Source organism: Carassius gibelio, chromosome B11 (genome assembly GCF_023724105.1).
Source record: "Carassius gibelio isolate Cgi1373 ecotype wild population from Czech Republic chromosome B11, carGib1.2-hapl.c, whole genome shotgun sequence".
Classification (NCBI taxonomy): domain Eukaryota; kingdom Metazoa; phylum Chordata; class Actinopteri; order Cypriniformes; family Cyprinidae; genus Carassius; species Carassius gibelio.
Genome location: NC_068406.1, coordinates 10,391,376 through 10,412,608, shown reverse-complemented (window position 1 = coordinate 10,412,608; position 21,233 = coordinate 10,391,376). Strand labels below are relative to the sequence as shown.

Below are 21,233 nucleotides of genomic sequence, written 5' to 3'. Positions count from 1 at the left end.
TTAACAGAGACTCTTTAATTCCAGGTGAATTATTATAACCAGTTGCCATGATACATGAAAGAGAGAGCTAATGTACTCAATGTACTCAAAAGAAAGCTGCTAAACAAATTCACTCGCTGCAGAGAATGATCCAGACAGGGAACTTTGCACCAGACCATTTCCTGGTTACAGTTTTACAAAGCTGCAAATAGCCAAGATCACATTTCTCGATCAGCTCTGTTAATTATGAGCACACAAAAAATTTTTTTTACAGCAGTTTTCTTCCATAAAGCCATTTGGTTCTAGTTTGTGTGTTTGGATTGTGAGCTGGGAGGGGTGAGTCTAATACACTCAGCATTCACGCTCTTTCATTTAATTGATGTGTGTCAAGGTAACAATGTCTTATGAGGCTTTGTAATCCATACTCTGCAGTGCTTTCGAAAACACCTTCTATTTTATACCACTGGGCAGTAAGTAACAATTTCTGTTAAAGCTATAAGTAAATTTGTTATGTGTGTGTGTGTGTGTGAGAGAGAGAGAGAGAGAGAGAGAGAGAGAGAAAGAGAGAGAGATAGGGCGAGAGATAGAATTTATGTTTAAAAATCTAATACATTTTTTTATTACCATAAGCAACCAATATCATCAACAATATGTATTCTGAAATCCAGTAATACAATGCAATTATATACTAGAGGCCTTGAAAGTATTTAAAGAGTAATCTCAATTAAAAATAAATGAGGGTCAATGACAAATAAGGATGGTAATAAATGAAAATATTTAAAAATGTAGTCTAAACAGTTAAAACTATTTACAAATGGATTTAATGTACTCAACTAGCTAACAAAAATGCTCTAAGAAGGTTTCGTTAACATTCCCATAAAGTTATACCAGAACATCTAAAAAAAATTTCAGAACATCTAAAAAAATTAATAATATTTATTAATAATAATAATAATTATTATTATTATTATTGCATATATATATATATATAAGAAAGAAACGTATTTATGAACGATGGAAAACATTGAGCGAATGTTAACAATTTTTTTTTTTTTTTTTTTTTGCGAGCATTATGTTCTCTGAACTGGAGTGGAAAAAAGCTTACATAGCTACAGTACAATAAATAATAACAATAAGCGTTGCCCTTTAACATGTATCAGAAATCCAGGCATTCCAGTCAGAGCATGATTCATGTCCACCCACGTTGTGTCAATCTGTCATACACGCAGACACACCTGGGCATACAGGAAGCCAGGTAACTTCAGATCAACCGACGTTGAGAAGCAGAAGATCAAATCGGATAGCTTATTACAAGAGCTAAACGTTTGAATCGCGGAAAAATAAAACACTGATCGGTTCTATCTCCTTACAGACAGACGAGACGGTATGCCGTGCAACTGCGATCCCTCGCGCTTCCTGCTCGGCGGAACTCGAGAACCGGACCGTGGACATGGACTGTGTATCCGAGCCGATCAGAATATGGTCATCTTGGGTTCTCCTAAAGCCTCGTAGAGACAACATAGCGACGGACAGAATCTACAGGATTTTTTATTTCTTGACCAGTTTCGATTAAATGTCTTGGATACGAGAGTGAAACTGTTGCGCAATGAAGTTGACGTGGTGGATAGTACAACTGCTCCTAATGGCCAGCGGAAGTGTGTCTTCACTGGAACGAGTCACACACAACCCAGAAAACAACGTCATCTGTCCTCAGGTTGAATGTTCTTTCATTAAACATGTTTGTTTTTTAGGCTACTAGTTCATTTGTATAGTTGTGATATATGTTTGCAAAAATTCTTATACAGAGGTGTCCTGCTCAGTGTATTATATTATATTATATTATATTATATTATATTATATTATATTATATTATATTATATTATATTATATTATATTATAGCAGTACAAAAACATCACATAGAACAAAAATCTGGTTGGGGGACTTTATCCACTGGTTGTGCTGGTAGCAATGAAGTAGGGAAAGGAGCAGGAATCCGTTTCGACAGCCTTGAACCCGAAGCAACGGGTTGTGACTCAGAACGGGTTGTTTCTGTTGCTGTCTCATGCTTGCACATAACTTGCTCTGTTAGTGTCTCTCCCTGACAAGACTCAGACTCAGAACAGTGTGTCTGTTAACGTATTTTCCATTGCATGACTCAGAACGCAGGTATCTGTTACAGTCTTTCTGGATTAAAGACTCAGAACTTGCTCCGTTAGTGTCTTTTCCCTGACAGGACTCAGTCTATTGGGAAGGGACCTTCATCTCTTTTCTATTAGGAGGAGATTGCAATCTGCCACTTCTCCACTTCCAGGCTGTGATTTGCTGTTTCCATCAGAGTGGGGGGACACAATGTGGCCCACCCTTCTTTCCTCCTGTGGAATTTATTTGCATAGTGCAAACACACATGTAGAAAAGTGTCACTAAACTTTACCAACCATCATTCACTTACCAAACCACAATACATTTGGCAATGTTACAAACACATTAAGTCCAAACATGATGGGAAAAGATTGAACTGTCATCCATGCATTACATCCAACTGTCATACAGGCTTGAGGTTGTGTAAGATATTGCTGCACGTCACTGAGAATACTTATTTCTCTGAATAAGCATAAGACGTGTGTGTTGTAGATTGCATCAGTTTAAGGTTTGAGAACATAGTTATGAATGGATTTGAATGGAACTCTGTGATCCCACTGCTGTTACGTCCAGAGGTCTTAAGGACTTTTTATGGTGCTCACAGACCAAAACCTGAGGAATCAGTTTGTTGGTGAGTGAAGGGGAGAAACTGCATTTTGACCAATAGGAAGTCCTGTCCTTCCCTGGCTTTGTACCAAAGGTATTCTTCTTGCCCTCTTAGAGGTGTCTGGCTGTTGTCCTGGCATCTTTATCTGATTGCCTTGGACAGTTTGCTTATGTTAATCTACCAAGATCCAATCAGAATGTAGCAAACCTTTGTCCACTGTAGTGGTCAGAGAGGGGCCCTGCCATAAACTGGGCCATGGAATGTGCTGTCCACTACATATACTGTAATAGTTCAAAATGAGGTCCCTGATATTATATGGAACATGATTTCTGATCACTGAGGTTTCCACCATCTTGTGCGGTCAAGCCAAAGCACCTCAAGATCACTGTCAACTTCCCAAGACTCCCGGATTAACTGGGTGACACCTTCTGTGTGCTCACTGCAGCCTGGTACTTTCTGGATACCACCTTTCTGTACAGCAATCACCTATCTCATTCAGTAGGAGAAAACATATCTTCCCCTCCATGCTGAGGAGTGAGATGACCCTGAACTGCTCGATGTTACTTGAGTTCTCCCCCTTAGGAATCCAAACACCCTCTTCATGTCTCGACTGTTGCACCACTTTCCTCTTCCTCCAGATGATTTTGATAATTTTCCATTGTATTTTCCATCCTGCAGACCACATATAGGGCACTCCACGTGAACCTGGTGCTGAGTTTGTCTGAGCTGCTTTGAAAACCTCCTGAAACTCTCTCAGGGTTGGGTCCTTGAGGTTAAATGCCACACTGGGTCCAGTTGGGGTTTTCAATGTGCTACATGGTCCAAGGAATTGCTGTAACTGCTGCTGAGATGTTTATCAACCTCGTCTTGAGTACAGATGAGATCTGTGAGCCTTCTTCTTGCCTCGTTCTGTGCCACTCAGCTCGATGGGTGGTAGTGAGCTCACTCCTTACAATGTTCTGAGCTCAGCAAGGGCCGCTTTATCCTCCTCCTTTTCTTGCTGGAAGCACACTAAGCACAGAGCTCCTGCCACAAATGTTGAATCTTCTCCTCCCTATGATTTTGTCCTGCAGTAGACAAATGCTATTTTCGAAATAGTTGTAAAAAAAAATTTTTTTCCCCTCTCTCTGAATTTGTAGACGTTTAATTAACTGGAATTTCAGTGGATTAATTCAAATACATTTTTAGTGGAGTTCTCCTGAATACATAATAATTATTACTTTTAAATACATTTTAAAGGCTGATAATACTTCCAAATATTTTTGAAATACAAATAATAAAAATTAAATTCTAAAACATTATTTAATAAAAAGTACATTTTTGCACAATCTTGTAGTATTATTCTAAAAGTTATGTTTTTGGTAAAGTGAGTTTTGAGAATTTATTGAAATTTTGCATCAATTATGCATGTCAAAAAAAAAAAAAGTACATTCAAAAGCCAATTAAACCATTTTTCCAGGATAGCCTGTTTGTAACCTGGTGTATGTTTGTGTTTTTAGGCTCTAAACTGCAGGGTGAGAAATACAGATCCTATCACACCACTTGATGTGGTCTGTGGTCCTGTGTATGCGTGTTCTCTGGCTGTGAAGCCACAACTGTGCTGCCACAAGAAGGACTGCAAACCCTGTTTGTGGGTCAACATCCAGCTGAGTGTTATTCCAGATCTCAAAGAGGAGGAGGACAGAGATATTGAGAGATCAGAATATAAAGAGGAGAGCAGTGGTGAGTCCTTTACAGTTACAGCACATTACAGTTGTTGGTCTAATGGTTTATATTTACACTAACTTTTCTAATTTCAGGGGACTCGGGTTCAGGATGTGTTTCCATGCCAAACGACACATCAGAAGATCAAAGGGTAAGTCTTTTGAACATTCATAACAACATTTATTTTTACAAAGTGGATCTTCAATTAAAACCTTTAACATCTTATACTTTTCAACAGGAAGAATACTCTCTCTGTGAAGACCGGCTAGATCAAGGTAGACCAAGTGCACTTAAAAACTCAAAATATTTCTTAGCACTTCATTTGTTTACTAGTGCTAATGTACTTAAGCAAACTGATTTTCTCAAACTGTATGAGCTTTTTCTGAAAGACAGCAGTGGGTTCACCACTCTGTCATGCAGTGCATTACTAAAGCTCACCTCTATGTCTTCTCTTCATGTAGCTACTATTACAATATGCTACCAACCAGCAGACATGCAGTATGAGAGGTGCAAGAGATTAGACTTCACAGTGACTTCTACCGCAAGCCATAAACTTCTCAATGTGAGTGTCATTAGTGTTATTAGTGAGTGTTATTAATTACTCACCCTCATGTTGTTCCAAACCCATAAGAACTTTGTTCATCTTTAAAACAGGAATTAAGTTAGTTTTGAACAAATACAACATAATTCAAATGCATGTGAATCCACATGCGTTATAGTCTCGTGAAGGTGCATCGAAGACTGACATGAAAGGGAAGCAATTATTGAATAAAGTTGTGATTTTTGTTTTCTCTATGCAGAAAAAGTATTCTCGTAGCTTCAGAAAATTATTAAACCTTGTCGGATAGATAGATGAAAGTGTACTATTTGAACTATTTGAAAATTAATATTTTATTTTGTATTTAATTGAAATATATACCTCAGTGTTTCTCTTTGTGTGGTGCAGCTGACTCTGGTGGAGTATGATGGTGTTGACTTTGGCAGAACAATGAAGATCACTGTTCGATCAGTCACTAACCCATGTGAAAGTGAAATTAATGTATTCCCTACATTAAAAACAGGTAACTATTCTTTTTACTTACCCTAGATACACATATACAACAGTAGCCTATGCAAGTATTGATTACTTATTAGTATTTAAAAGTGTATGTTTCTTACATTCACTAATTCTATTTAAAAGTAGATCTATCTGTTGTCATTATGCCATTTTCATTCACACAACTTTAGTCTTGTAGAATCTAAATGTTATATTTTACCAAAAGATTAAAAGTGGAATATATATTCAAATGCATTATAATGCAGCATAAAATAGTGACAGTGACATGAGTGATGTTTTCCTTTTCCAGCATGTTTTGTTCAAAATGCATGTGATGTGACTTTTTATAGACATTTTTTTTATCTTGGCAGTGTGTTCCTTATCACATCTCAAGGACATAGAGCAGTGCAAAGGTATGTTCAGATTGATTCAGTTGTAAATTTCTCAAATTCTACAGTAATCTATGTAAAATAAAAAAGCCTTTATAAGTTATACAGTTGGTTCTTTGGATCAGAGGTTTGGTTTCTGTGTTTAAATAGATGGTTTTCTAAAGAGAATAAAACTAAAAAAAAAAAAAATAATACATTTGACATCAGAGTTCTTTGTTTGTAAGATAAAAGACCATAGCGGATCAGCAAATTTCATTTACATTTAGAATGTTTCATTTTCAGGTCCCAGGGTCTCCACTAAAATACAGGGGAGTGTAGTTAAGGTGCTGTTAGTCGATGAGGATGAAGGAGCTTCTGAACGCCTGTCTCTGTGTATGAAACGTGGAAGAGAAGGGAGATGCTGGGTCAGTGAACTTGCACATTATTCCTGTCCATACAACACAGCCTGAGGGCTTATTACAGACAAACAGTAGAGTGTACAAACCAGTTTGGGCTTTCCATCAGCCATCATTTTTTTGGTAACTTACCTTACCTTTTCTTCTTTTAGCCTTTGCCTAGTAATAACATTCCACTGGCGTCAATTACAGACTGCATGTGTTTCCAGGTACTGTGCTTTTCAAACATGCACACGCTCAAAACAATGCCTGCTAAAATCTCTTTCAGTATAATATTTTAACTTGCCTTGTGTTTGTATATGCTTCAGGCATGGAAAAACGTTTCAGTTCGTGCGGAAATCTGTCCTTTTGAAAAAAATACAGGTAAAACCAAAATCTTATTCAGAGATGCCATGACTTTTTAAGTCGTTTGTGATTTACTGGATAAGGATTATATTGTATGAATAAATAAATAAATAAACACACACACACACACCGGGTAAAATAAGTATTGGACACATCACCATTTTTCTCAGTACATGTATTTCTAAAAGTGTATATATATATATATATATATATATATATATATATATATATATATATATATATATATATATATATATATATATAAACATCTTTTAACATTTAAAATAAATGTAAATACTTTTTTAAATTTGTAAAATATAATTATACAAATAATATTTTATTTATTTATTTTACTCTTGCCCTATAAAATAACTAGTGTATGAAGTATTTTCATTATAAGATTTCATTTATTTACATGAAAATTATATAAAACCAGATAAAATAATCTAGTGCCCCTTTAGGGACCCTGGCTCCTTGGTTGAGAATCTTAAAAATCTTTGGATCTGGAGGATGTTCAACACCATCTTGATTTATTTTGTCTTCCCACATTTTTTTTTTTTCACTGGCAGAGTTTAAAACCAATGTCCTAAGCAACATGTCAGTGTCTTTAGCCCACATAAAGACAAATGATGGTAAGCCGGTGCTAAGCTGGAATTTAACAGTGCCCTGCAGGATAACAGCCGAACTGTGGCCGTGTCAGCTCGAGGCAGATGGAAAATGCACGGAAGTTGAAGGATTCAGACAGAAATGCTGTGATGATTGGAGAGAAAACAGCACAATACTATGGGTAAATATACTTTTTGGTTTTATATATATATATATATATATATATGTATGTATATATATATATATATATATATATATATATATATATATATCCCTTTCACTTCCGGACTTTTGAAACTGAATGATTGACTCCCAGGTGCAACACAACCTTTTACATTAAATGGACCCTAATGTTTGCTTTAATTTTAATTCATTTGAAATGAAATATGGCATGTGCTCCGACTGAGGTCGAAGCTAATAATTGTTTTTCCAGTTGGCTATAAGGCAGTTTTCTTTAATGATATATGTTCTCTGCAGGCATCCGGGAAGTTTGTGAATATCAGGTCTGGGAATCACCAGCAGCTCTGCGTGATGGTATGAGACCATCTGCCTTTTTGAGTTCTTTCTTTCAGTATTCATTAGTCCTTTAGTGCAGACCGACAATGAACATGGTAAACATTCATCTTTGTCTGTGTCTCTGTCTGCAGCTTGAAGTCGATGGAAAAATTGCGCGGTACTGTCAACATCCCTGTAAGTGTGTGATGAGAAGAAACATCTCATTTATATCCTGTTTAAAGCCGCCATTTGATCACATTGATATTTGTGTGTTCTGTGTAATAAAACTAAGATTTATTATTATACTGAAGATGGGTATGGCAGTTGTGATCAGTTGGTTTATTGTTCACTTTATATTGTTTTAGTGGAGCGGCAGTATTGGAGCCTTCTTCTTCTTCTGCCGCTGATCTTTGTTTGTCTGACTGCTTTTGGAGTACTTCTAAAGAATAAACTCAAATGTAAGTCTTTGCTATCTAAAGCATCTCTTTTTTTATATAGAAAGGTGTTTTTCATCTCAACAACAGAGAAACTACAACATAATGTAGGGGATGACTTATTACTTACACTATTATTATAATAATAATACTTCATATATTTCATTTAATTATATAAAGAATTATATTTTACAATTATATTAAGTACTTTATATACATAATTTATATTTTTCATTTAGCAAAGAGACATTAAACTGATTAGATTTAATATATATATATATATATATATATATATATATATATATATATATATATATATATATATATATATATATATTATAATCTTTGAATATAAAGAGATTGAAAGATTAATATTAAAATAAGACCAATATTTATTTAATTGTCATTTTTTGACCACTTGCTACACTGCTCAAGATATTGCCATTGGCTATTGAAAAATCCATAAACAATCTCAAAGTAAATTACAAATATTTTGTGCTAGAAACCTTAAACCGTTGGTTTGCTAAAAACAGCTGTTCTGTCAAAATCCAACTGATCAGTCATTTCTTCTTCTTCTTCTTCTTCTTCTTCTTTATTATTATTTTTTTTTTCAATTTTTTTTTTTTTTTTTTTTTTTTTTTGAAAGATACAGTTGAGGTTTTTGTTGAGAGGTTGACCAGACACTCTTTTTGCTCTCAATAGCTCCATTCATGTGTGTCTGTGAATGGCACATATTTTTGTGGTGATCTGTGTATAAAAGATTTATTCCATCTCAGCGTGCTCTTTGTCTTTTTCAACTCCTTCTTCTTCATTTTGCGTTCTTTCACCCATCTGACCACTTTTTGTGTCTTATACTTTCTTTTGTTTATTATCAGAACAGATTTGGAGAAATGTGAACTACATCACTTGCTCCCCAATGAACCCTCTGCAGTGAATGGGTGCCATCAGAACGAGAGTCCGAACAGCTGATAAAAATACCAAAATAAACCACAAGTAGCCCAAAGGTCTCCAGTCCATCAATGTAAAGTCTTGTAAAGTGAAAAGCTGCATGTTTGTAAGAAACAAATCCATCAATAAGATAAGTTACTGTTGCTTCTGGTCCATAATCCATAATAACACTATCTCCAGTGAAACATGCCCTGTTGGCATCCCACATTAAAATACACTTACATAATTGTTTAGAACTTGTAAACAGTACTTGATCTCTGCATATATCTCTCCTGATTCAGATGAGATTAAATAAAGCAATATTATGAATAGATGACTTGTATTTTTAGTAAATTAAATGAAAATGTAATGAAAATTTTGAATTAACCATTAAATAATGAATTCGTTTCTTACAAGTATACAGCTTTTCACTTCACAAGACTTTAATTTATGGTCTGGAGTCATGTGAGTTACTTGTGAATTATCGTGAGGTTTTTATCAGCTGTTTGGACTCTTCACTGCAGAGGATCCATTGGTGCGCAAGTGATGTAGTGCTACATTTATCCAAATCTGTTCTGATAAATAAACAAATGAATCTACATCTTGGATAGTCTTCTCCTTTGATGAGATTTTACATTCTTGTATGTGCCTCTCACAGGGTCGCTTAGCAAATGGGACAGAAGATGTCATTCTCAAGGTACACAAGCTGTTTATTTACTGTCATTTGTGTGCCTTATTGTCAAGAATCCTTTTAGCATAGGAAAAGTCCTCCTATTAATTTAACTTATAATGATAATCTCATGTCCTCCTCATTTCTTTTTCTAGATATGATGGGACAGGTGTTGTTGCTTCATTCCTCGGCCACGGACCCACAGCTGGTGTGTGAGCTGGGCCAGTTGTTTTCTGAGCTGGGTTTCAAAGTATATCTCGACCTGTGGAACCAAACAGAGCTTGGTTCTTACGGCCCGGCCGCATGGCTCCACTCTAAGCTCGATCACATCCAAAAGCATGGAGGGAAGGCCCTTCTGGTGCTTTCTCCAACAGCACTGCAGAGAGCCGAGTTGTATTGGAAAATTGCAGTGGAAAGACAAAGCAATCCTGCCACGTACTCCTCAGATATTCTGGCTTCGGCATTGGGCTGCATTTTTGCTGACCGTCAGAAGGACTGTGCTGCTCAGCGCTTCGTCCTTGTGCAGTTAGACGTTCATGAACTTCCCATCAATGAGGAGCATGACATGCCAAAGCTGCTGAGGGGCCTGCCGCTTTATAAACTGCCCTCACAGTCTCAGGGATTACTTATGGAACTGTGTTTGGAGAGCCCAAATAACATGAGCGGGAAGTTGAAGAAGATGTGGTGGATGAAAAAGGCACAGAGAAAGCTGGCCCAGGGAGTGCAGAACATTTTTAAGTCGAGGGCGAGGACTGAATCCATGCTCACTCAATTTGACTCACTCAGCCTAGACACGGAAGACACAGAGGAAAGAATTTCTCTCAAACATGAACAGCACTGATGTATCATTTACTCCCTTGTCACACCAGAACATTGTTTGGATTGTCACGCACAATCTGTCAGTATGGACTATGGACAGATAACATGAACTATAAAAAAAGCAGAAGGTCCAAAAAACATGGTGATGCCCTGTTTTTATGAGCATGCATTGAAATACCAAGGAAGTTTAGACATGTGCCATCATGAAGTACCTTTGAATACTATGTGAATATGGAATAACGCAGACTTATTTACAGTAACTGGCTGTTATCTCTGGGAGTAGCTTAAGAAGGAAGTCTGCACGTAGGGCTTAAAAGTCCAAATGAGGAAATTCCACAGTACAGACTCTATAGGAAGTAAAGAAACTGATCAAAAAAACCTTCATATTCATCCTTTACATATATACCCCTATGTTTTCATAGGTATTTGGAAGGAAATTTCCTCTAACTTACTGTTTTCATCTCGGCTTTTATTTAATGGTTGTAAATAATGGCTTTTGGCTAATATCTATGCACAGATTTCATATGTAAATATTGCTATTCACATATTTTATATATAGCTGTAATATATATTTAAATTGTACTTTTGTACTATACAGTAAATTTTGAAATGCTCTCAAATATACAGTTTTGACACTAGTGGTTTGTCATGGTCTGATGAGTTTTAGCCTAAATAATAGATGGAATATAGCCAACAGATAGCACATACATCTGCAAGATGTCTGTTAAAGATCACCTGATCTGGAAAGCATCTGCTGTGTACAAACATCTGACACACATCTTTAAAGGGTCATTCCAACCCATGATGAAAATCATACTTTTCAGGACCTTAAGAGTGTAATTTATTGGCAGTTTATGGGACAGACACAAACCTCCCAGTTTTCATTCAAAATATCTTAAGTTGTGTTCCGAAGACGAACTAAGCTTTTACGGGTTTGGAATGACATGTGGGTAAGTGATTAATGACAAATTTTTCTTTTAGGTTTGGAGTATCCCTTCAAGATGACAGTTCTTCAGTTATTTAGATGCATTCTAAATCATAAACTTCTTAAAGATCTCTAATAAACGTCTATTTGACATCTGATAGAAAACGTCCTATGAACTTATTGCAGATGAGTAAACACTCTGAAAAATACATCTTACAGATATAAATGCAGACATCAAAGACATCTTCAAGATTATGTATCTCTATCAGGGATACATTCACAACTAGGCTTGTCTGTTTGCTGGTTTTAAAAGGGTTTGGTGCACACTTCAGCTGGTCAGACCTGGCAACCAGTAGAAGCGGGAGACCAAGTCCAGCAAACTGACTTGAAGTGGACAGAAGAGTCTATAAAAAGAAGCTGGGAGGGGGCAGCATAAAAATATCGTACACCAGACCCACTGCAGACTAAAAATAATTGCTGTTATTTGAGAAGCGCGGTGTCCTCAAGCTGCTCTTGCGCTGGTTTTGTGCGTCCATGACTGTTGCCCGAAAGCTGCTATGACTCAGGTATCATGAATCTAAACTTAATCTTAACTCGTTGTGTATTTTAAAAAGAAATGGCATTCTCGGTTTCATTACACAAGTTCCAGAATGAGCTGAAGCAGGTGGTATGTGTTACATTTCTCCGCGCTGGAAGTCTGGAAACATTACTGTAAGTAATAATAGCATACATATAAAGTGGAGTTAATATAATACTTAGAGTAGCCTATATGTGAAATGTTGGTAAATGCGGTTCAATTGGACAAATTATCTTAACAACTCATCGAGACTATGACGAAGACTTTCTCTTATATTCACAGACCAGCCCATCCATACTACGTCACCGGGACTTAATTAATGTTAATGAGTCAAACTGTACGTTTACCAGTCGACGATAGAATATTATGTGAGATATTCATGAAGCAAACCTTCTCCATAGTATTCTTTGTCATTTTTCCGTTAACTGCGCCCAGGCGGATCTGTTGGGTGTAACTGCGTCCTGAACCCTAAAAGCGAAAACACAATCCTCCTGGACCATCACTATTCCGTTCGTGAGTATTTCAAACATAAATTCCATGCTGGTCTTTTCTAATCTTTTGCATTCTGCTTGTTGATGTTGTTTTAACGTAAAACGGTTTAGCATGCATGGTAAATATGATTTAGGTCGCCCCTTTAGCCCCCTAACTTAATTCGTAACTAAAAAGAAATACAATTTTAAAAAATCTACATTATACCAACACTGCAACTCCAAATGTCACTTGAAAAGAAAACTTTTTGGAATTTCTTATAGTATTTTGACAATACAATTAATATATTTAAACTAACACGTGACAATAAACAAGAAAAAAAATAGTAAAGGCTACAGTAATGACAACATGAAATCAAAACATTGAAAATCACTGAGAGTAATCATCACAGCTATGCAGCACTAACAAATAATCTATTGTCTAAAAATTATGATTCATAAAAGCAGTGGCTTAATTTAACATAAAGTTGTTACACCTTGATATATATATATATATATATATATATATATATATATATATATATATAAAACATAATATACTATAATATAAATAAAAGTCTTTGTAAATGAAATTGTAAATTGAATCAACTTTTTCTTCAAACAAATTCCTGATTTAAAATGTCATGTCACATGTCATTCTAACAGTAAACTTTGTGGAAAGTGGGGGTTTGAAGCACGTCACCCTGATGTCACCCTCATGGAGGTTCTTCCTGTCTTCTGTGCTCTGTGTGGCCCTTTTTCATCTAATTTCGGGTCAGACCTGCTCAGAGCACTGTAAAGCATGCGGGGGCCCAGAGAAAGACCAGTGCCTTCAGTGCCACACCGGATTCATCCTGCATGACAACCTGTGTGTGGGTGAGTGAGATGAACAGACTGTACGCCCCGTTCACCTCATGGTCTGTTTCACTCTGAAGTTCACTTCTACACTCCTACGCTGACAGATATCGATGAATGTGGTACTGATCTGGATCTGTGTCCCGACAACACGTACTGCTCAAACACCCATGGCTCTTATGAATGCAAAGGTCAGTGTGGTTTATCCTCAACACATGGATCAGCAGAGTAACACATGTTACACTTGCACTTAATATGATTTGTGGTTTAATACGGAATAAAAGTTCACTTTAGTGTACAGTGTCCTTGATGCACATGCTAGTATAATAACATCAAATTATGCATAATTACATGCAAGTAACCCAAACCCTAATCCTAAACCTAAGCATATAGTAAGTACATGTAGTTAATTAATATTACTTAGTAAATATATAATTGCACTGTAATAAGGACACATTTAAATAAAGTGTAACCAAGTTGTTTTATGATTGGTCCTTTCTCAGGATGTGATCAGGCCTGTGTTGGTTGTATGGGTGCAGGACCTGCCCGCTGTAGGAAATGTGCGGCTGGTTACAGATCATCAGGCATGAGATGCATAGGTGAGTTGTAATCTATATAACTAGTCATCTATTTTCTTTCAAATATGGGTAGTATTATAGAAAAAAGATAAGGATAAAGTTTGATTGCCATACTATTAATGGTTGGACTAATTAATTTAAAATATATGTTACATTTTCATTTGGGAATTTGCTGCTGCTGTATCAATCTTGAAAACATACAAGAACAGAAAATTAATCTTGTCTGTAATGACACATATTAGTTCTTCTGCAATGGTACCATCTTGTGGCTATGAGAAGCATTTCCACCAAGAATGTTAAGAAGAAGAATAAAAACTTGAGCTAATTATCATTTTTCATTACACATAATGTTATTTTTATTATTTAGTATTATGCAACAAGACCGTCTATTTGTTCTATGATCGTAGCTGTTGGGGCATCTCATTTTTTAATTGGTCTCTGGGCCAGAAATCGCAGCTGTATTTAGTTTCTCCTGCAGATATAGATGAGTGCGCTGAGGAGGTGTTGGCCTGTCCTGGGGTCAGTATGTTCTGTGAAAACACAGAGGGCTCTTTTCACTGTCAGTGTGCGGTGGGTTACACACGCAGAGGCGACACCTGCGAGAGGAGCCAGACAACAGGTGACTTTAATAAATAGGTATAATCTGTGTATCAGAGTCTGTCTTCATGTTATTTTGGTATTACTGAGTATTGATATATTAGCATTAAAGTTGTTGTTTTTTCAGTCACATTTTTAAATCACATAATGTAACGCAAAATGCACTTGTGGATGTTTCTGAATTCACCGAAATCTTCCTGTCTCTCTCCTCAGCATCTGAAGAAAAGGGTCTTTTTGACGATATTCAGGAGGATGAGATTGAAGTCCTGCAGCAGATGTTCTTCGGTGTTGTGCTGTGTGCATTGGCCACGTTGGCGGCTAAAGGGGACTTGGTGTTCACCTCCATCTTTATGGGGGCAGTGGCAGCCATGGCTGGATACTGGCTCTCTGATAAAAGCGATCGATTGATAGAGTCCATCTTGAAGGGGAGATAAATGTAAAGCTAACTGCAGTGCCTTGGCAGTGCCAAGTCTTCCATTTTTGAACTGGGCCATTTCTTACACCATATAATGGTATGTTCACACACACAGCTCAAGGAAGCTGCTAGAAGCAACCTTTTCAAAAATAATGCAATGAGCCACAATAGGCTGTCTATTACTGTGATTTAAATAACGCATGACCAACAGTTGGCTTATTGCATTTATATAAAAGCAGCAACAGCAATGTTTTCAAGAAGTATAATGAGCATGAACTTTTCTTACACCATATGGTTTTTAGTTTGACTAGCAATGTGATAACTTGGTGTATTCTTATTTCACTGACAAGTTGACTACTGTACATTGGGAATCATTGGTTTTTGAGTATTAATTTGGGCACTGGCAACAATATCCATCTGATGTCATTTTTTATTGTGGCCTTTACATTTTTAGTAGCCTTCAGGTATATATGTTGTAGAAATGTATTGAGTGTACATAATGTTTAAAAGTTTGGTTTTGATAAGATTTTTTAACATCTCTTCTGCTCATCAAGGCTTTATTTAAAAATAAAATACAGTAAAAAAAAAAAAGGAGGGAATATTTTTACAATTTAGAAACTGATGTTTATATTGTAAAATGTAGTTTATTTTTATAATGAAAGTTTGATTTTCATCATTATTCCCAGTGTCACATAATCCTTATTATGCTGCTCAATAAATATTTCTGTGGAAAGTTGGTAGCATTTTTCCCAAGATTCTGTGATGCATAGATAGTAGTAGTAATAATAATAATAATAATACAAATAAATAAATAAAATTTAATTAAAAACAAATCAGCCTATATTTGTAATTTAATTTTTTTTGTTCTCTTTAATGCCTCTTTTGATCAATTTAAAGTGACTTAGCTAATTATTATTATTATTATTATTATTATTATTTTAAATCTTAAAGAACCAAACTTTTGAACAGTTATGCATGTAACATCAATGCACAGTGTATTTTTATGAGGACAAACACTGGACTTCGACTAATAAAGACTTTTATTTGTTTTAAAATGAAACAGAGCATATCTCAAAAAGAAAGTCACTTTTATTTAATGGATATAAACAAGCTGACTGACACTCAAGAATAGTTGGTGGTGGGGGGCTGGGGGGGTACAACACATACAATAGCAAATATCATGGAGGTTAAGGACTTTAAAAACATCGAACATGACACAGATTTCACATTGAACGCCCCACTCGCGTCTGCTAGGCTCTCGCATCGCCAACTTTCTCCAAAACACGCGCAGCACTCACACCCTGAAACAATCCTATTTGCATACACAGACACAATCATGCAAGCATATCCCACACTCTTTTAGCTTCTCAGATCTGCACCCCGAAAACATGCAAACACTTTTATTTAGTTGCACGGGCAATCCACTGGCAGTGGGTGGGAAGATGTGGGTGAGGACACACCATTCTCAAACACATTACACCATCATGATGCCAATGCGTCTCATCCGTGACGACTGGTGCACCATGGGAAAATGAACCCCACATTCACACGGTATCATTCAGCATGCTGACACTCACATTGGACTTGTTTGCACTGCTGTACAGAAAAAGAACAGTAAACTAATTTCATGTACAAATCTTACAGTCGCAAACTGACATAATCGAAAAAGCATGAACCATAAAAAAACATAACATAAATATCTTAAAAAAGTAAAAACAATGTTTTTTTTTGTTTTTAAGAAGGATTATACTATTTCTTTTCTTCCATTTGTCACAGTGGTTTGTATCATCCAGAGGTTTGCATTTTTTTGACATCGTGAAATAAAAGAAACAATGCAACTGGCACACAACAAATATAAATATAGAGAGAAATCTTCACTTTTGTTCTCTTTATTTTGGGCCTTTGTTCAAGCCAGAGGCCTTTTGACATATGTCATAGTTTTATAAACCCTACAGGGCTAAATCTTCTTTATATTTTTTCATTATTCATAACTTCTGCGTAGAGATCCATTAGACCTTTAGTCTAATGTTAGACTTCACCACAGCCCAGAGTTGGCACATAATGTACATAATCATGCATCGTCACCACACAAGTCAACATTTCTCTTTCATACCCTTTGTTCTACTGTATATAATATATCTCTTCCCAAGGCAGGAGATCTCCCCCTACTTCAAGTATTCAAGGTCCTGAAGGTGGAGGACTGCAGTATATCTGACGTCTTTTTTGTCCTTATAGTACAAGACTTGCACAAATGACAGACAGGTAGACAGACAAACATTAGAACAGCAGATCAAACACGCTTCTAGTGTTTGAAACTGAGTCAGAAACATCCAGTATTCACATGGTGGACATATTCTGGATCAGTGTTCACCAGTCACAATAGTTAAAGAAACGTAGGAATATTCTAGAGCACAGCGACAATGATGCGCTCACGTCATGACAGAATTACCGTGAAGTTTCTGACGCACTCATTGTGACATGTTCATAATGACTTAAATCTTAACATTAAAGCCACTGTATGTGTATTACCTTTCACCTTGACTTTCCAAATCATCATTCTTCTGACTTCTAATAAGGCGAATGGCTTCTGTGTCCCCTCAAACATCTGGGAGTTTGTTAGATTGGTGAGATTGCTTTACGACATTACGACAGTTGTATACAGTGAGTTACATTCACTTAACTGTAAGAGCAAAAAAGTCATAGAAATACGCAGAACTACATCCAGTTAGCCTACTTTAAACTAGTTTCACGCCATTTCATTATAGATTAGGTATAGATTGATCTGCACTTTCTTTGACCCTCAAGATTTGAGGATTGGCATAAAAATGAAAAATTTCTGAGCCCAAAGATACAAACTTATCAGAACAGAATCTTTTAAATGCGGTAATTCTGACATTATGTGAACACAGAACAGAAACAAATGCGATTCTTGAAATAATGTGACGGTGGCTGAATAACAAGGTGAAATGAAACATGGAAGCACAGACAGGTCATTTAACAGTCAGATCTTGGCTATATTTTAGGCTTTGCCAAAGTCCTAATGTGAACTCCACAACCACAGACAACAGCAGTGAAATGACACAAGACAATGCAAAACAACTGTTAACATATCCCAGCCACCTCAATACGTTCTTCCACTTTAAACTATGTTTATGCTTCTATAAGGCATAGTCCACCCTTAAATGGAAATTGTCATTTACTCCCCCTCATGTCATCCTAAACTTGTATGAGTTACTTTCTTTTGCTGAGCACAGAAGAAGATATGTTGAAGACTGTTGGTAAGTGAACAGCCATTTCCATTGACTTCCATTATATGAAAAAGAATTTGAAAAAAAAAATCCAGGTCCAGGCACTCAGTAAGATGCAAAAATTAAAAAGCCTTTATTGTTTAAAAGGGCTAAAGCATAAAACACCAAAAAAAGGCCCACTGGCCTTCATCAGGGTGTTGGTAACAAACCAAAAATGAGACATCTCCAAGTGGAAGAACAGGAATGACACTACTGAAAATAGTGTACTCCACACAATATACTCCAAAGGTAAATAAACCAGATAAACATCATAATTCTTAATTAAGGTGGTTCTAAAACAACATGAATAGTGTACAAAAATAGCAAAATGGGTCTATTGTATTCTTAATTAAGAATTATGATGTGTATCTGGTTCATTTACCTTTGGAGTATATTGTGTGGAGTGATTCTGTTTGTTTGGTACCAACTCCCTGATGAAGGCCAGTGGGCCTGTTTTATGCTTTAGCCCATTTAAACAATAAAGGCAATAAATGAACAGTTTACCCTTCCATGGGCACCAGAGGATACAAGGGATACCAGCAGCGCTCCAGTTCCCCTTTGTTCAGACTTCCATTATATTTTTGACCATACAATGGAAGTCATACATACAGTTCAATGTCAGAACGCCAGCCCTGTGTTAGAAGCAGCAGCACATGCATGCGTTGTGGTATTACACATTGAAGACTGACACAGAAGAGAAAAAATAATGTTAATAAACATAATAAAGTGATTAATTTTGTTTTTTTTGCATACAAAATCTATTCTCGTAGCTTCATAACATTAAGGTGGAACCCCTGATTACATGGACTATATTAACAATGTCCTTGCTACCTTTCTGGGCCTTGAACGTGTCAGTTGTGTTGCTGTCTATGGAAGGTCAGAAAGCTCCCGGATTTTATCATAAATGTCTTAATTTGTGTTCTGAATATGAAAGAAAATCTTATGGGTTTGGAATGACATGAGGGTCGTTCATGAGTAATTAATCACAGAATTTTCATTTTTGGGTGAACTATTCTTTCAAGGTGTGTTTACAATGACAGTGATGAAATCCACCTCAGGTCACCAAAATAAAAGTTTTTTTTTTTTTTTTTTTTTTCAGATCTCATTGAAGTTTTTTTTTTTTTTTTTTTTGTGAGGTGCAACATATTCTATACAACACTTTTTCTAGCTGAAGATCTAGTTTCTTGAGTCCGCATGTCCTGCAAAAGACCTTTTGAGTTCTTTTTTTGCATAGACCCTAGTGCCAAGATCTTGTAATTGGAGCACTGTGAGGGCCAAACAGACAATGATAACACACACACGACTCAAACACACCGAGAAAAAAAAAGAAACGTTTCCTTTGATTTCTGACACAATAGTCTGACCACAGTAGACCCACTTTATTTAGCTAGTATTTCTCTATCTATATATCGACTATCTATTTATAAATAGGCACTCACCACCATGTTGAGACATTACGAGAATTTGGCGGTAGCTCCGCCAGTACCTGGTGGGATGGTTCATTAAAGGAGAAGGAAATTCCCTTTATGGGACACGCAGGTTGGACTGGCCTTGTCAACAGACATCTTGACAAATTCATCAATGCTACGACCTGCAGCTGTAGCTTAGGAAAACTTCTCAATTGTCTTCTGAAAAACTTGTCACCATGGATTCATGGAGTGTTATAGATCAACTGATGTCCGAAATAGTTTAGCCATGGCTGTCTCCATCTCTTTTGGGCCTGAGCACCAGTTGAAGCACCATTAGAAATGTTCCCTGTTGTAAAGGGTGGAGGTGCATAGGTGCATGAGAGCTTACATGCAGACCAGGCTTGGTGTTTGGAGTAGAGCACAAGCAAAAAGAAAGGGCAAATTCTGGTTAGCGTGATATATGTTATGTGCGTTATAATCAGTGAGATGAAATGAACTCTGAATACAGTAGACTACCTCTGAGGTAACTCTCTAAGGTCCAATATACACTAAAAACCAAAAATGGAGACTTAAATGTGTCCCATGAATATCATAGTGCATACTCAAACCTAAGTACATGAATGTATAGAGTAGCACATATAATAAAACAAAGAATTGAAGGCAGGCAACAGTTGGCCTTTAAGATTAAAATTGCTAACGCAGACGTGATCGTAAAAAAAGGTTCAAAATGAAATTATTATGATGGTATTATATTACATTGTATTAAATATAAAAAGCAGATAAATTACAGAATCAAGGCTTGAATGGATGCAGGCTGACTTGTTGCTTCATTGAAGAGGTGGAGCTATATGAGAGTGGGCGGGGCAGTGATAAGAAGGGGCGGGGTCAGCTGGATGCATGCACTGGTCACAAATGGAAACCAGGCAACTAGGAGCAGCTGCAGGATCTCATCTAGTATTGCCTGATCATGGAGAGTCTTCAAGGCAATGTCTTTAGAAAAAGGACTGCACCAGGAAGCAACTATGTTTCTGTTCAGTCAAGATTTCCTCTCCGTTTATTTATTTTTAATCATCTGAAAACAACAACAACAACAACATGGAAAAATTATTATACTTTAGAAAATGCATCATTTAGCATTAATATTACACCATGTCAATGTCAAAATGAGAGTGACTTTTGGACATTAATATTTAAAACACTAAAAGATGCCTTTCATTTAGAAATAAAACCCAGCGTTGAACTTGCCATTTTTGGTGTCCAATAACACAAAGTATAATTGACAAACATGGTAACTTTATCAGTGAAAAGAGGAATAATACTTGAGTGGAAAGCTTCAGATTCAGATTCAACTTTATTGTCATTGCACATGTGGGTTCAGTGTGGATGTGTGACTTAGTGTTATATTGGAAATTAGAGAAAATTAAGTACTTGAGGGGGTCTGTCCAACAATTGTATGAGACTTGGCAACCTATTGTCACATATTTTATTTTATGTATGTATGTATGTATATATGTATTTATATATATATGTATGTATATATGTATGTATGTATGTATGTATGTATGTATGTATGTATG

General features: G+C 36.3%; 3 protein-coding genes across 6 annotated transcripts in view; 2 read left to right on the top strand and 1 right to left on the bottom strand.

The window, feature by feature from the left end:
* Nucleotides 1–1,180: 1,180 nt before the first annotated feature.
* On the top strand, nt 1,181–11,184 carry il17rc (interleukin 17 receptor C). Its single transcript, XM_052569396.1, has 16 exons — nt 1,181–1,693; nt 4,226–4,448; nt 4,526–4,581; nt 4,669–4,705; nt 4,892–4,992; nt 5,377–5,491; nt 5,838–5,879; nt 6,138–6,259; nt 6,403–6,459; nt 6,559–6,613; nt 7,165–7,382; nt 7,679–7,735; nt 7,849–7,891; nt 8,062–8,154; nt 9,716–9,754; nt 9,883–11,184. Exons 1-16 carry the CDS (start codon nt 1,586–1,588, stop codon nt 10,566–10,568), a joined length of 2,052 nt encoding a protein of 683 aa, XP_052425356.1. The 5' UTR covers nt 1,181–1,585; the 3' UTR covers nt 10,569–11,184.
* A 1,149-nt stretch (nt 11,185–12,333) lies between these two features.
* Nucleotides 12,334–15,989, top strand: LOC127968289 (protein disulfide isomerase CRELD1). The gene is made up of 7 exons (XM_052569397.1): nt 12,334–12,385; nt 12,484–12,561; nt 13,182–13,391; nt 13,478–13,561; nt 13,874–13,969; nt 14,415–14,567; nt 14,759–15,989. Exons 3-7 carry the CDS (start codon nt 13,223–13,225, stop codon nt 14,977–14,979), a joined length of 723 nt encoding a protein of 240 aa, XP_052425357.1. The 5' UTR covers nt 12,334–12,385; nt 12,484–12,561; nt 13,182–13,222; the 3' UTR covers nt 14,980–15,989.
* The window catches only part of erc2 (ELKS/RAB6-interacting/CAST family member 2), a 56,716-nt gene continuing 51,465 nt past the window's right edge, over nt 15,983–21,233 (bottom strand). For all 4 annotated transcript variants that reach the window (XM_052569389.1, XM_052569390.1, XM_052569392.1 and 1 more), the window contains one exon: nt 15,983–20,728. The gene's annotated coding sequence lies outside the window, so the exon portion shown is untranslated. The remainder of the gene's footprint in view (nt 20,729–21,233) is intronic.

Excerpts from the sequence above, each read along its gene's own strand:
- il17rc (XM_052569396.1), top strand. The coding sequence starts at position 1,586 with ATGAAGTTGACGTGGTGGATAGTACAACTGCTCCTAATGGCCAGCGGA. Across the intron at positions 4,449-4,525 it reads ATATAAAGAGGAGAGCAGTG|GGGACTCGGGTTCAGGATGT; the intron begins GTGAGTCCTTTA and ends TTCTAATTTCAG. Across the intron at positions 7,736-7,848 it reads ACCAGCAGCTCTGCGTGATG|CTTGAAGTCGATGGAAAAAT; the intron begins GTATGAGACCAT and ends CTCTGTCTGCAG.
- LOC127968289 (XM_052569397.1), top strand. The coding sequence starts at position 13,223 with ATGTCACCCTCATGGAGGTTCTTCCTGTCTTCTGTGCTCTGTGTGGCC. Across the intron at positions 13,562-13,873 it reads TGGCTCTTATGAATGCAAAG|GATGTGATCAGGCCTGTGTT; the intron begins GTCAGTGTGGTT and ends GTCCTTTCTCAG. Across the intron at positions 13,970-14,414 it reads ATCAGGCATGAGATGCATAG|TTTCTCCTGCAGATATAGAT; the intron begins GTGAGTTGTAAT and ends AGCTGTATTTAG.